The sequence below is a fragment of the Dipodomys ordii genome, unplaced genomic scaffold (assembly GCF_000151885.1).
Source record: "Dipodomys ordii isolate 6190 unplaced genomic scaffold, Dord_2.0 Scaffold154, whole genome shotgun sequence".
In the NCBI taxonomy this organism is placed as follows: domain Eukaryota; kingdom Metazoa; phylum Chordata; class Mammalia; order Rodentia; family Heteromyidae; genus Dipodomys; species Dipodomys ordii.
Genome location: NW_012267370.1, coordinates 909,409 through 924,264, shown reverse-complemented (window position 1 = coordinate 924,264; position 14,856 = coordinate 909,409). Strand labels below are relative to the sequence as shown.

The 14,856-nt window shown below is 45.5% G+C and overlaps 1 protein-coding gene across 1 annotated transcript in view; it reads right to left on the bottom strand.

Moving 5' to 3' along the window:
- The window catches only part of Ppp1r3f (protein phosphatase 1, regulatory subunit 3F), a 23,176-nt gene that overhangs the window by 5,676 nt on the left and 2,644 nt on the right, over positions 1 to 14,856 (bottom strand). The window contains exons 4-5 of the mRNA XM_013032343.1: positions 1,819 to 1,874; positions 1,162 to 1,241 (exon numbers count right to left, since the gene is read on the bottom strand). Of these exons, the coding sequence (XP_012887797.1) occupies positions 1,162 to 1,241; positions 1,819 to 1,874 (136 nt within the window). The remainder of the gene's footprint in view (positions 1 to 1,161; positions 1,242 to 1,818; positions 1,875 to 14,856) is intronic.

Sequence of the window (14,856 nt, the reverse complement as noted above, 5' to 3'; positions counted from 1 at the left end):
CAAGGCAAGCGCTCTACCACTTGAGCCACAGTGCCACTTCCAGCTTTTTTTCTTTTTGCTTATGTGGTGCTGAGGAATGGAACCCAGGGCCTCAGGCATGCAAGGTAAGCACTCTACCACTGAGCCACTTTCCCAGCCCTTGCTTTGCTTTTTACATACGTGTGTGTATAAAGTTTTATAATAAGTTAGAATAAGTTATAACAACACACATCTTCAAAATACCTCCATCTCCCCTGCTACCACAGTCACAGCTAGCCTGGACCACTGCAGTGGTTTCTTCCTCCACAGTGCCCCTGCCTTCACCCTCCACCAATAGTGTATTTTTAGTGCAGCTGCCAGAAGAAGCCTATTAAACCCTACAGGAGATCATGTCCCTCTACTATTCATGGCCCTCCTGTGGCTCCCCCACTCCATCTCATAGCAAAATCCATGGTCCTCACTTTGGTTCACAAAACCCTGTCCAATCTGTCATCCACTACCTCTCTGTCTTCACCTCTGATTCTGCCCTTCATTTACTCTGTTGCGCCACATCAACCTCCTGACTGATCCTAACGAACATTAGTCATAGCCCTTCCTCAGGCACTTCACCTTTGCCTGGGATGCTCCTCTCCTAGTTATCTACAAGGCTTGCGTTCTAATCTTCAGATCTCCCCTGAAATCATTTATCACTAAAGCCTTCCCAGACCCCCAATCTAAAGTCCCAATGTCTCCCCACATTTCCATTCTCTCCTCTTCCCTCCCTCTTATTAGCAGTCATCTTCACCTAAAACACTGTATATTTGAGGCTGGAAGTGTGACTCAAGTGATAAGAGAGCCTGATTAGCAAGCACAAGGCCCTGAGTAACCCGAGTACTGCCTCAAAAAACACGTACCTACAATACCATATATTTTATCTGATCAGTTCTTACCCCAGAAACATTTATGCCCCAGGCATACACTGTTTTTGTTCTGTTTTTACCAGTAGCACATAACAAGCAGTTTCTATTTGCTAAATTAACAAATGAAATTTCTCTAAGTCCAAGCCAGTTACCACATTGTCCTCCATCAGCCATCAGCTTCTGGTTTTCCTTTCCAACTAAGGTGGACTCAACTGCCACTAAACGATCACAAGGTGAAATTTTTATTAGGCTTTTTATCCCAAGTGTTCAAGAGCTTGCTTACCTGAAGTGTCATCTGGGGCCATGGACGAAGTGGGGTGGGGGCCACCAGGGGACCCACTAACTCTTGAGCATCAAGACACTCTGATAGAGAGAAGAAAGGTGAAATATTGGGACAAGACAGGTGAGCAAACAGGTCTGATTTAGCTAAGAAAATCTGCTGATAAACTCAAGGTACACTATTAAAAAATGAACTATGTGGCTAGGTAGGGATGGGAGGGAGAGAGTGGGGAAGAACAAAGGAAGGGGTGACATTGTCCATCCAATAAGCATTGCACTCATAACCCAACTTACAGAATTATAACCCCCTTGCACAACTACTTAATAACAATAACATTTTTTAAAACTCAAATAAAAAGAAAATCTGCTAGTCTAACCAGCTGACAACTGAAGTTTTTGTGGTCATCTAAGCAATAGGAGACCTATCTTATTCATAGTAAGAAAAGGGGAAGGAAAAAAGAAATGGTAAGAAAAAAGAGCAAAAGGCTGTGAGTATAAATAATTCAGTGCTAGAGCAATTACTTAGCATGTTCAGGGCCGTAGGTTCAATCGCCATCTCTCTCTCTCTCTTTCTCACTCACTCACTCACACACACACACACATACACACAAATTGAGATATAAAAAGTGGGAAGAAATCCCAAAAGGTGTCAAGTACTTACCCACAGCAGAGGTATTATCATCCATGTTCTTCATCCTCAGTTCCTCCTCATTAGGCCTGTAGGGAAGAGAAGAGAGCACATAGATCTGACATCCTAAGAGGTCAGTTCTGCCACCCACAGGCACCTTCTGCACCTCTGTGGTGGCCCATCTCTACCTGATGGCTGCTGTTACTCTTCTGCCTCTTTTTGTCTCTTGATCATGTAAGCCCTACACGCCCATTGTAGGAAGCTTACAAAATACAGGAAAATCTAAAGACGTGGGATGCAAAACAAGCACACATCAGCCAGAGGCAATGACTGTTACCATGTGGAAAATTTCATTCCAGACATTCTCTGAAACCATTTAGATTCTGCAGACATGCATTCACAGCTGGCTTTGTCCATTTAACAGTAAGAAACATCATTATAGGCTTTTGCAAACATTGAAAATGGCTGCTTAATGCTTATATCATATGGGCTCACCATAATTTACGTAGCCATTCTTTTCATATTGAGCAGCCAGGTTGTTTCTTCTATTATTTGGTCACAAACCAAACATCAACAAATAGCACTGGGCATCGTTTTATCAACATGTTTGGATCATTTATTTATTTAAGATCTATTTCTGCCTGTGATGAAAGCCTTCTTTTCAATGAATGAGTAGGTGGTAAAGGCTGTCAGATGCAAGAAGCAGCAGAGAGAAGGGGGGAAAATGGAGAATGGGAAGGGAGTTAGAGAAGACTGGGTCCCTGCACCAGCTCTTTACATTCTCATATCAGTTTACAAGGTCATAGCTAGTCTCCTCACCTGCAACATGAAGTACAGGAAAACCAGGATGTGTACATCAAGCCCAAGAGGAACCAAGAGAAATGGAGATGCAAAGTCAGACATGAAGGTCTGGCACAGGGTGAGGGACTAAATGGGTAGGATATATTGATTGATCTTACTCCTTCACCAAGCCACGTCAAATCCCTAAATGGTATTGTCAAGCATATTTCAGCCTGATCCTGCCAGATGTGGTATCTCATCATGGAGAAATCACTGTTCTTATTCTTACACAAGTATCTAATATCTACAGATAAGTCCAATGAGGGAAGTATTAATTAAACATCCAGAAACCTGGGAGGGGCTAAGGCAACCACTCAGAACTTTTTCTTCCAAAGAGGCAGCAAGGCATTGTTAATACTTGTGGAAATAGTTGAAACTTTTTTTGGTCCATTATGGGTCTTAAACTCTGGGCCTGGGCACTGTCCCTTAGCTCTTCAGCTCAAGGCTATTGCTCTACCACTTGAGCCACAGCGCCACTTCTGGCTTTTTCGGCTTATGTGATGCTGAGGAATCGAACCCAGGGCCCCATGCATGCAAGGCAAGCGCTCTACCACTGAGCCACCTTCCCAGCCCCCGAAACTTTTTGAAAATATCTAAACAGTTATCTTCACAGAAACAGAATGTCATCAGCTGACACATATGTAGTATTATGATGTCAGGTAAGCTCCACATGCATCAATATATTAATTTAATCTTCCCAATGCCAGATTGGTACTTTTAGCTGGGCACTGGTGTCTCATACTGATAATCCTAGCTACTTAAGAAGCTGAAATCTGAGGACTGCAGTTCAAAGTCAGCCTAGGTAGGAAAGTCTGTGAGACCCTAAACTCCAATTAACTACCAAAAAGCCAGAAATGGAGCTGTGGCCCAAGTGGTAGAGCACTAGCCATGAGCAAAAAAGCTCAGGGACAATGCCCAGGCCCTGAGTTCAAGTGGACTGGTGCACACGCATACACACACACACACACACACACACACACACACACATACACACATTACTTTTAATCCTTTGAAGTAGGTATTACTATTATTCCTAAAGAGGATGAGGACATGGTTCAAGGTCATGCAGGAACAGGAACAGGATCACAACCTGGGCCTTCTGTATTCAACCAAGTTGCTGATCCTTGGATACGGAAGACTAGAACCTAACCATCTCCCACCCAAGCTAGTAGAGGGAGGAATCTGTAATAGACAAGATTTTTCCCTCTTCCTTCACTGAGGCTGCTTTAGACCTGCCTTTTGTCTACATATTAATTCCCAGTTTATCTAGTTCCATGGGACATATGGCTAGGAAACCACAAGGCAAGAGCTGTACAATCCTTCCACTGGTGTGCTGGGGAAAGGAACTTTAACCAGGTACGTGGATCCAGAGGCGAGAAACTTTGGATGGGGAAATCTATATTTCTCAGTAGTCTATGCATCTCACTAGAAGCATTTGAATCAAAATACTATGTGGCTTGTGGTAGACAACTGTGGGAGCCCAGCCAACAAGTCACACACATTAGAGCTGAGAAAGTAAAGTTCAGAACTAACTGCCTGGATACTTTACCAGTTCCCTTAGTGGGTCTAAAATCCAGGCCTTTAGACCTGTGTTTCAATACAATTTCTGCTGGATGATACTGGCTTCATTTTTTAAAAAATCTTGTCATTAAAAAAGGTTGGTATTCTCTAAAACAAGCTTCTTCAAAAATAGTCTTGAACAAGATAAAAAGCCCTTCCAGGGACAGGATTGGGCAACCCTCATCATCCAGCGCAATCCTGACATGTGTAATATTTAGGCTTCTAAAATCTACTACCATCATAGATGTGAGGATAAAGAGAAAATTCAGGAAGTAGCCAGCAGCAGGAGAAGGACTCTTAATATGGTTGCAGAAAGAAAAGAAAAATATGACAGGAGTCCTTTAGCCCTCAAGGGAATCTCTTCAACAACCAAGGATGGCAAGAGAGGGCATTCAAAAATCAGGTCAAGCAATCAAGACCATCCTAAAATCCATGAAATCAGCAGAAGCAAATAAATTGTTCTCTCAACCCCTGAGAAAATCAGGATGAAAACAGGAGGGACAGGTCATTACTGTTCACATCCAATGTGGACCTTCACATTAATACGTCAAATCATTTGAAAGCCTCACAAATTCAGAAACTATGGCTTAAGGGTCTTTGTACCCAGACTCTACTCCAAACTGAGACTCAACTCTGAAGGTAGAGTCTAAAACTGGAGACTTGTCAGCATGAGTAGCTCATGCCTGGAATTCCAGCTACTCAGGAGGCTGAGATCTGAAGATTGAGGTTCAAAGCAGAAAACTCCGTGAGACTTATTTACCAGCAAAAAGCTGGAAGTGAAGCTGTGGCTCAAGTGGTAGAACACTACCCTTGTGTTCAAACAAAAAGCCAAGAACGAAGCCAGGCGCTGGTGGCTCACGCCTGTAATCCTAGCTACTCAGGAGGCTGAGATCTGAGAATCATGGCTCAAAGCCAGCCCAGGCAGGAAAGACTGTGAGACTCTTATCTTCAATAAACCACCAGAAAACCGGAAGTGGTGCTGTGGCTCAAGCAGTAGAGCACTCGCCTTGAGCTGAAGAGAGCACCCAGGCTGAGAGTTCAAGCCCATGACCGACTAAAAAAAAAAAGCCAAGAGCAAGGTGGTGGTGGCTCACACCTGTAATCCTAGCTATTCAATAGGCTGAGATCTGAGGACCAAGGTTCAAAGCCAGCCTGGGCAGGAAAGTCTAGGAGACTCTGAACTCCAATTAACTACCAGAATACTAGAAGTGACACTATGGCTCAGTGATTAAGTGCTAGCCTTGAACAAAAGAGCTCAGGGACAGCACCCTGGCCCTGAGTTCAAGCCCAATGACTGATGACAAAAAAAAAAAAAGCCAAGTGACAGCATAAGGACCTGAGCTCAAGCCCCCAGTACTGGGACAAAAAATGAACAAAATCTAATGTAGCTCAGTGGCAAAGCACTTGCCTAGCAAGTACAACATCCTGGGTTCAATCCCTAGTATCAAAAAGAAAAGACAAAAATAGTTTAAAAACAAAATAAAATATAAAACATTGGGCTTACAAAATATTACACATAAAATGCATCCTATGTACATATCCCCGAACTGTTTTTTACAGTAAAAAGTTGGAGGCAACTATGACTACAGTGCAAATAAGGACAGTAAGACAAATTGAGTACAAGTGTTCACTGAACTCACTGATTAGTAACAGAGAAGAGTTCTTAGAAAAATGGTGAGGCAGATTAAGAACAAAACTTTACCTACAGAGTGCCTGTAAATTTTTGAAATGAAACCTGCTCTTTGGGTACCAGTCCCACAAATTTCACATGGCATCCTCTCAAGGGCAGTGGACAGAGATGGGCCAGGGTACATATTGCTGGAATGTCTTGGCACATAGCATTTGGGTGCCCGTGAGCACCAGTCAAGCCTAGAAGGGGTCATTCTAATGGGCATCAACATCCTTCTGCCACCAGGAAACTCAATGGATGCTGACCTCAGACGGTATCTGATACAAAGGAGCAAGATTTGGGGAAGAGGTGGCATTGGCCCCAGCACAGGCCAGCTGAGACAAATGACCAGAAAGATCAAGTTGTCAGAGTTGAAGAAGGCTGACAAGCCCTAGGAAGAAATGCCAAGTAAAACACAAAGCAATCACAACACTGCCACCACTGCCGCCAACTGGGTGGCAAAAAACTTTGCCCAAAGTAGCTCAGGCACTGAACCTTAAAGGGAAACCCAGCAGCACCCAGCTCCCATTGAGACAACCTGACCATGATGACTCTCTGGGGGCAGGTCGCTAAAAGAAGCTTCCTCCCAAATACCAGGAATCCCAGTTCCCCGGGGCCACATGCTTTCTGCAAAGAATGAGGTTTAAAGGCAATTGAGAAAGTCAAGTAATGTAGGGCACTGACTTGCCTTCCCCAAGTGTATCAGTCTCAGCTAAGATTTGTGGACATACCAGCAAAGGGGGTGGGAGAGTGGTTTATCATGCCATGAGCTTTTTATCCTAGTGACAATTCTTTTGGCTATGGCCAACAGTAAAACCTCATAACCCAGTATACTCATACGTGTGAATATACAAACATACAGAAGGAAGTTGTTCTTTGAAAGAAATGATACTTACCTTTATTATATCATGAGATACACTCTGATGTTTCCTATGCCATTTTTTTTTTGTGTGTGCTGGGCTTGGGGCCTGAACTCAAGAGTCTAGGTTCTATCCCTGGGCTTTTGTACTCAAGGCTAGCTAGCACTCTGCCACATGAGCCACAGCTCCACTTCTGGCTTTTTTTTTTTTTTTTGGTAATTAATTGGAGATAAGAGTCTCATGGAATTTCCTGTCTGGGCTGGTTTCAAACCGCAGTCCTCAGATCTCAGCCTCCTGAGTAACAAGGATTTACAGGCATGAGCCACTAACACCCAGCTTCCTAAGCAATTTTAAGTGTTTGACAGAGTAAAATGATTTTGCATCTCAATAAATGGTCAGGAGATGCAGTTTCAAATAATCCCTGCTCTGCTACCTATCAACTAGGTCACCTGGGGCAAGCTACTTAATGCCTCTGTGCCTCCATTTTATCCCTAAGGAAGGGTTAACGGTAATAACTGTCTCACTGAAGTTTTTATTAGACTAGGCATGTATTTGAAAAGCACCTGTAAAATGCTTAACAGTAATTCCCTCAAATTGCTACTAAGGGAAACTTGGGCTCTTAAAAGGAAAGCAACTTGCACAGAGGTGCCCAGTTTGTAAGACAGATTCCCCCATCCCAGTACAGCAGTAACTGGGATACTGGAGCACAACTGTGCAAGCTCAGATTCGGGCTCTGCCACTTTTTCAGTGTATGGCCTTGTGCCACATCCTTACCCAGAATGCACTGAGTTTTCTGTGGAATAAAAGGTGATCAATCTGGGGCTGGGAAGGTGGCTCAGTGGTAGAGCGCTTGCCTTGCATGCCTGAGGCCCTAGGTTCGATTCCTCAACACCACATAAGCAGGAAAAAAAAGCCAGAAGTGGCGCTGTGGCTCAAGTGGTAGAGTGCTAGCCTTGAGCTGAAGAGCTGAGAGAAAGCGCCCAGGCCCTGAGTTCAGGCCCCACAACCAGACCCCCCCCCCAAAAAAGGGGGATCAATCACTTTTACATTGAATTTTCTCCCCAGACAACTCAGATGACCCAGCCCACCCCCTTCCAATGAGTTTTTCTCATTGCCCCTAAAGCTACCACCTCAGATATCAAGTTGGATCTCGTCCACGTAAAATCTACTCAGGCCTCTGTGCACCAGGCCTGGAGACATTAGAGTGAGCAAACCCAACTAGGAAGCTTACAATTTGGTGTGGGGAAAAAACATTAAAAAATAGTCAAACTCATTCTTTCAACAAACATTTATTGAGCACCTGCTAAGTGCCAGGCACTATGGCCGGCCTGCGAAAATACAGTGGTGACCAAAAGCAGACTGTGTCCCTACCCCTCACGGAGTTTACAGTCTAGCAGGGTAGTGATCCAGTAATCCTCTAGTGAAGGGATGACTACAAACTGAAGTCAATACCTTTAGAAAAGAAAAGAATGCCCTAGAACAATGGACCCTGGCCCAGACCACCATAGGGTCAGCAAGGCAATAAGGATAGGAAGAAAGAAATGAGTGAGGCATGTTTGAAAAGTAAGAGGCTGCTCAAGAGCCAGTAAGGAGGTGACAAATGTAGCACTAAGTGGGGTGAGTTTGAGGGAATGTTTGGGAGTTAGTCAAATGGAGAGATCAAGTTCGAATACAGAAAGCTGAAACAAAGACCAAGGAGAAAGAAAAGGACCAGAGCTGAGGAAAGGCAGCAAATATGACCTCAAGGCTGAGGAGAGAGGTGTCTTAAGTACTACAAAAAGAAAACACATACTCTGTATGGAGTGTGTTCCATGCAGAGAGCTGACAAGTAGAATGAGTGATTAGAGGAAGTGCCAGCAATTCTCCAAGCAGGCCCATCAGTGAAAGGGTGATGAGGTGCTGGTCAGACCCAGAGGGCATAGGTGGGTCAGTAGAGATCAAGACATTGGTCTGAGGCTATCAAAATAGGGGATCAGGTGAGGAGCACTGGAAAAACTTGTAGGACACAAAAAGGATCAGGATCAATGATGTCCAACTCGGAATTAAGTGGCAGAAACCAGGATACTAGAACAGTAGAGGGGAAACTGACCTGAGAGTAGAGTAGGAGCCTCTCCTTGCCTGTAACCTAACAGTGGGGAGGTCTGCACAGCCTTTGATTCTGAAAATTATAGAGAGTTCCATTCTTATGGTATCTATTGTTTCTGGAAGTAAATGGTAGAGAATATTTGAAAAAAAAGTTACATGCAAGAGAAGAGTGGAGAAAAAACAAAACCCATAAAACTCTAAGGTCTGCCAGGTCAGGGAGAAGAGGATCCAGAAGTTGAGGCAAGGCTCATGTGCTGGGCTACGTTGTATTCTCTAACAGGACCTACCTGCTGGGCTGACAAGCGCTGTGAAAAAACTAAGAGGCCTGAGAAGGTTAAGGTAGACGGGCTTCCCTGAGGAGACAGTGAGAAGTACTGGACAAACATGTCTAATGAAGGAAAGAGCATGAGCAAAGGCCCAAAGGCAGAAAGGAGCAAGAACCTTTAGAGTAACAGAAAGACCATGGTGACAGGTGCTCAGTTAACAGAGAGAGGGTTAAGGAAAGACTAGCCAACAAAGGTCAGCTTGGGGGATGGGGTGAGGAGTGCTTGAAGGCCACGTCAGACTTTATTAGTCTTTATTTTTTTTTTAGAGGAACAGGAAATTTCCTCCAGTGTTAAGCCAAAGCAGGCCTGGAGGGTTCCTCCCCATACCAGACCTGGAACTTTGGACTTCGGGAGCATCTGTTTGCTCATCCAGGAAAGAGGGATTAAAAACAGTCTAGCTCATAGGTACCACTGTCAGGAGTAAATAAAACTTTGTACAAAAATACTCAGCTAAGTGCCTGGTAAAAAGCAGTGGCTTGGCAAGTTCTCACACAAGCCCTTTATACCTGCCCATCCCGCCCAGCTCCCCCACAAGCCACTGAGTACCTTAGGATCAGTCTGCATCTCTTTTCCCCTGCTTGAACCTAGCACTGTGCCCAGCATACAGTAGGCCTTTAACAAAACTTGTTAATGAATTGTCTTTAAGCCTAAGGCATGTCAAAAGTCTAGTCCTGAACCCAAGGAAAGCATCTGAGCTTCTGAACTACATCCCCATGGCTGCCAGCCAGACTTCTTCATGGCCACCTGACATGGCCCAGTGCACAGTAGGCCTGCAGTCAACGTTTTCCGAAGCCCTCTATAGCAGGGCTCCTACTGGGATGGATCGCTGGGAGTGGCTGTTCTTCAACAGCACTCCAAGTCACCAGCAGTACACAAGTTTTAAAACAATAAGTTGAAATGTACTCGCCAAGGAAGCCACCAACCTACAAAGAAAACCTTATCGCTGATCTTGCAATGAGCACCAGCCTCCCCTTTGCAAGAGCTGAGATCAAAAGATAAAGAAGCTATCAAAAAGCCATCTGCCCACTTAAAATAATATCATAAGTCACGTTAGGAACCACACACCTGGGGCCAGCTACCAAAACAATTGCCTAAATGAGCTGCTTCAATTTCTCCTTAAAACCACCTATGTATTTTTAAAAGAAAAACACCCTTCCCACCCACCTTGGCCCAGCAAGGTTTTGATTTCTCTGTTCTCTTCCTTTCACACTCTCAAAAATGACCAAACTCCATTACACAAACTGTCACATCTTACAGTCTGGGCTCTCACGAGAGCTGGCAAGGATGACAACTTGGGGAAAATGATAGAAATGAAGATGGTTCTTGGGCACTGGAACTGCTTGACCCCTTGACCTGAGTGGTGGTTATACAAGTGCTTGCACAGGTACAAACCCATGGAGCATACACTTAGGATCAATACACTTGATGTTAGTATACCTCAATAAAACAAAGTACTCAAAAGAGGAAAAAGACTTACTAGACACTATGCTGAAAACAAACTATACAACTTGTGGAAGGAAGGGGTGATGATGTCCAAAAAGAAATGTACTCATTACCAGACTTATAAAACTGTAACATCTCTGTATATCATTTTTACAATAACAATTAAAAATTTTTTTTAAAAAGAGGTAGAAGAGTTGGGCACCAGTGGCTCATGCCTGCAATCTAGCTACTCAGGAGGCTGAGATGTGAGAATTGTGGTTCAAAGCCAGCCCAGGCAGGAAAGTCCATGAGACTCTAATCTCCAATTAACCACCCAAAGTGAAGAAGTGAAGCTGTAGCTCAAATGGTAAAAGTGCTATCTTGGAGCAAAAAAGCTCAAAGACAGCACCTAGGCCCTGAGTTCAAGCCCCAGGACCAACACACACACACACACACACACACACACACACACACACACACACACAATCTGCCCTCAGACCTATTAGGCCTTCAAGAGGACCAGTATTTTTTAGTAAACAATACACACACACACACACACACAAAAGAATCTGCCCTCAGACCTGCTAGGCCTTCAAGAGGACCAGTATTTTTTAAATAAACAATATCCCTAGCATTTCTTCTCTGTTATCAGTCACTAGCTGGGTAACTTAGAGCAAGCTGGATACCACCTCTGAATTCCATTCTCCTCTCTTATGTGGGTATAGTCACAGTACCTACAACACACAGTACATGCAGCTGGCCTAAAAGAGAATGCACCTGGCCCTCTCAGCTGACATAATGCTGGCCTCCATTATCTTTTACAGCTAGTACCTATTACCTTGCTCATGTTTGCTACATCCAACACAACCATACAGTGATCATTCCCCCTCTAGCAGATGAGAAGATGGAGATAAGGCCACATAGTTGACAGGAATTTAGGAGAGGTCTCAAGAAAACTATACATTGAGTACCTGAATATTAATACTACCTAACACCTCTGTACCATTAATTTGAACTGGGTTCAGTTCTAAGAGTTTTTATACCTCCTGTGAAAAAGCCATAGTAGAGGATAAAGTTATATGATGCATACTGCTGTTAAGATCTGACCAAGAGCAGGCACCAGTGATTCATGCCTATAATCCAAGCTACTAAAGAGGTAGAGATCTGAGAATCAAGGTTCAAAGCCAGCCTGGGCTGACAAATCCAAGGGACCTTTATCTGCAATTAACTGGGAAAAAGCTAGAAGTAGGAAGTACCAGCCTTGAGCAGTTTTAGGCCAAGTGAGAGTACAAGGCTGAGTTCATCCCCATATTGGGATGGGGTAGCAGGAGTGGGCCAAGTTCACAGTCAGAAAATGGCAGGGCTGGGATTGGAACCCAGGCAATCTGATGCCAGAATTCATGCTCAATACTGTTTTTCAAAAGAAAAAAGGCATGCTGGGCACCAGTCACTCACACCTGTAACCTTGCTACTCAGGAGGCTGAGATCTAAGGATCCAGTTCAAAGTCAGCCAGGCAGGAAAGGCCATGAGACTCTTATCTCCAGTTAACTAGCAAAAGGCCAGAAGGGGAGCTATTATGGCTCAACTGGCAGAGAAACAGCCTTACAGGGAAAAGCTATGGGACAGTGCCCAGACCTGAATTCAAGACCAGGACTGGCACAAAAAAAAAGTCATGCTGCCTGCCCCCTTTCAACTAAGTCTCAGGCTCTGGCTGGGCTCAGGTTGGCAAGTGGGTGCTTGATTGCTTCCTCACTTACTCAGGCACTTCTGCTCACAGGGTGAGAAGTAAGATATTTCTGAACCACTCACAGCTTACCAAGATCAGTAGATCCCATACCTTGCTGCAGCCAGCAGCTTCTACTCAAGCAGACCCAAGGGCCAAATGAGCATTTCCCTTTCCATTCCCATTTTCAGCCCTCCCAGGGGCAGAGAAATTTTAGGGAGACTCTATTGATCCCCAGATTGACTTAGATGACTACACAAGGAATCATACCAGCTGCTGCCCTTGAAGAAACTCATAGTATAATAGGGGAAACCTTAAAAAAAAACCAAAACTCTTGTATCTGGATCTCCTGGGATGTAACTAGTTTTCTCTTTTCCAAGACTCTGAATAGTTTGTGGGAGCTATGGCCAAAAAAAAAAAAAACCCTACAAGGCACAGCTGGGAGCCTGTAGCTCAAGCCCATAATCCGAGCTACTCAGGAGGCTGACAACTAAGGATTGAGGTTCAAAGCCAATCCAGGCAGAAAAGTCTTTTAAGTCATCTCCAATTAACAACATAAAAGCTAAAGGTGGAGCTGTGGCTCAAGTGGTAGAGTATTAGCCTTGAGTTATAAAAAAAAAACAAAAAAACAAAACTCTCCAATTAACAACATAAAAGCTAAAGGTGGAGCTGTGGCTCAAGTGGTAGAGTACTAGCCTTGAGTTATAAAAAAAAAAAACAAAAAAACAAAACTCAGGGAGAGTGCGAAGGCCTGACTTCAAGCCCCAGGACCCACACAAAAGGGGGGGGGGGAATATTAAGAGCTGGAAGCATGACTCAAGTGGCAAGGCACTTGCTAGGCCCATATGAGGGCAAATTCAAACCCCAGTACCACCAAAAAGAAAAATAAGACATGAGCTTCAAGTACAAATCCCATCTCATTCTGCTTCTGGCAAAATACTGCATCCTTATGAATGGCTTCAGTCCCTTACCCCTACAGGAGGCTTCAGACTAGATAAGAGCATAACAGTAAAGAGCACACTTAGGCTTCAAGGTCAGGCATGGCTGAAGTTTAAAAGCCATGCACCATCACTTCCTCAACCAGTTTTACCACCTCTAGAACCCTGATTTCCTGCTGTCAGATGCAAATCAGACTCCCTACCCACCATTGGCAAGGCCTTTGGCCATACTACCACGTCACATTGCACTTCTCCAATCCATCACACTGCCCATCATTCACACCAAGCTCATTTCCCACTTCAGGATCTTTGCACTTGCTTTTCCCTCTATCTAGAACAGCTTCCTTCCATACACATACATAACTGTTCCTAATCATTCAGGACTCAACTTAAATGGCACCTGCTCAGAATTCTCTCTGTTCCCTTTTCTACCAACTCTCTCATATAACTCACAGCATCCAGACCTTAACTCAAAGGCTCGCCCTTAACGTGTCTAAACTGCTATTCCCTCCCAACTCATCCCTTACTGCATTTTCCTTTCCTCTCAGCATCTAACCATATTCCTATTCATATTCTGCTTACTTGCTTGCTTTTTCAAAGTACCTCACAAAAGAACCTTTTCATGATCCTTAAAGTCAGGGAAGATGTCTTTTGTTGGGGGCTGCCGGGTGGAACTCAACAAATGAATGAAACCCCAGGAATTAAAAACAATGCCTAGCACGATTGTCCTCCACTATTCTTTGACTGAATGCACCATCCTCCCTGTCCTGGGAAAGCAGGCCTGATGGGCTCTTGGGCCAGGATGCTTGTCATCCACTCTACCATACAGCCCTTGGTTGGCGGAGGTGGCGCTGGCAAACATTACCTGCGCCTCACCGGCTTCATGCAGCTCTTCAGCTGCCTGGCCTCAGCCTCCACGGGACCCTGGCACTCAGGCTGTGGCTCCAGCTGCTGCAGCTGCGGCTGCTGGGTCAGCCCTTCGACATCAGTGGGTGTGGGAGCGGGTGCGATCCGGAGCAGGACTGTATAGTTGCGGCCGTGGTTGTTGGCCCAGAAAGTGCCCTCGGGGGTCTCATAGCGCACCACGAAGTCGAGGCGCGCCCCATCGCCCGCACCCTCAACAAAGGGCAGCTGGAAGGCAAAGCGGTCAGTGCGGCCGCCGTCGTCGGGTGAGGAGGTGGACGCCTGGCCAGGGCCCAGGCCGAGCCCGGGATCCAGAATGTGGTCTCCTGCTCCTGGTCCTCCCGCTCCTGCCCCAGGTGCGCTGCGCGGGACGTATCGCGCTGGGTGGTCGCAGAACGTAGCCCAGCCGTCGTGTGAGGCCCGCACGTGCACTGCCTTCTCGAAAGAACGATTCAACACGCGCACCAACCCGCGAAGCACCGGCGGGCGGCCCCCAGGCACCCACACCCCGGCACCCCCGGGAACCGCTCCAGGAGGCGGTAGCAACGCCTCCAGCTCTACCATGACGCGCCCCAAGCGCTCCAGACGGCCTGGCGCGGGCGGCAGCGAAAATGTGGGCACCAGGTAAAACCCCCCGCCAGCGGGAACGGGGCATAACGGCGAGGGATCGGGACAGGCCTCCTCTTCCTCCTCCCCTTCATCCCCATCCTCGCCATCGTCGTCCTCGTCAGCCCCGCCACTGCC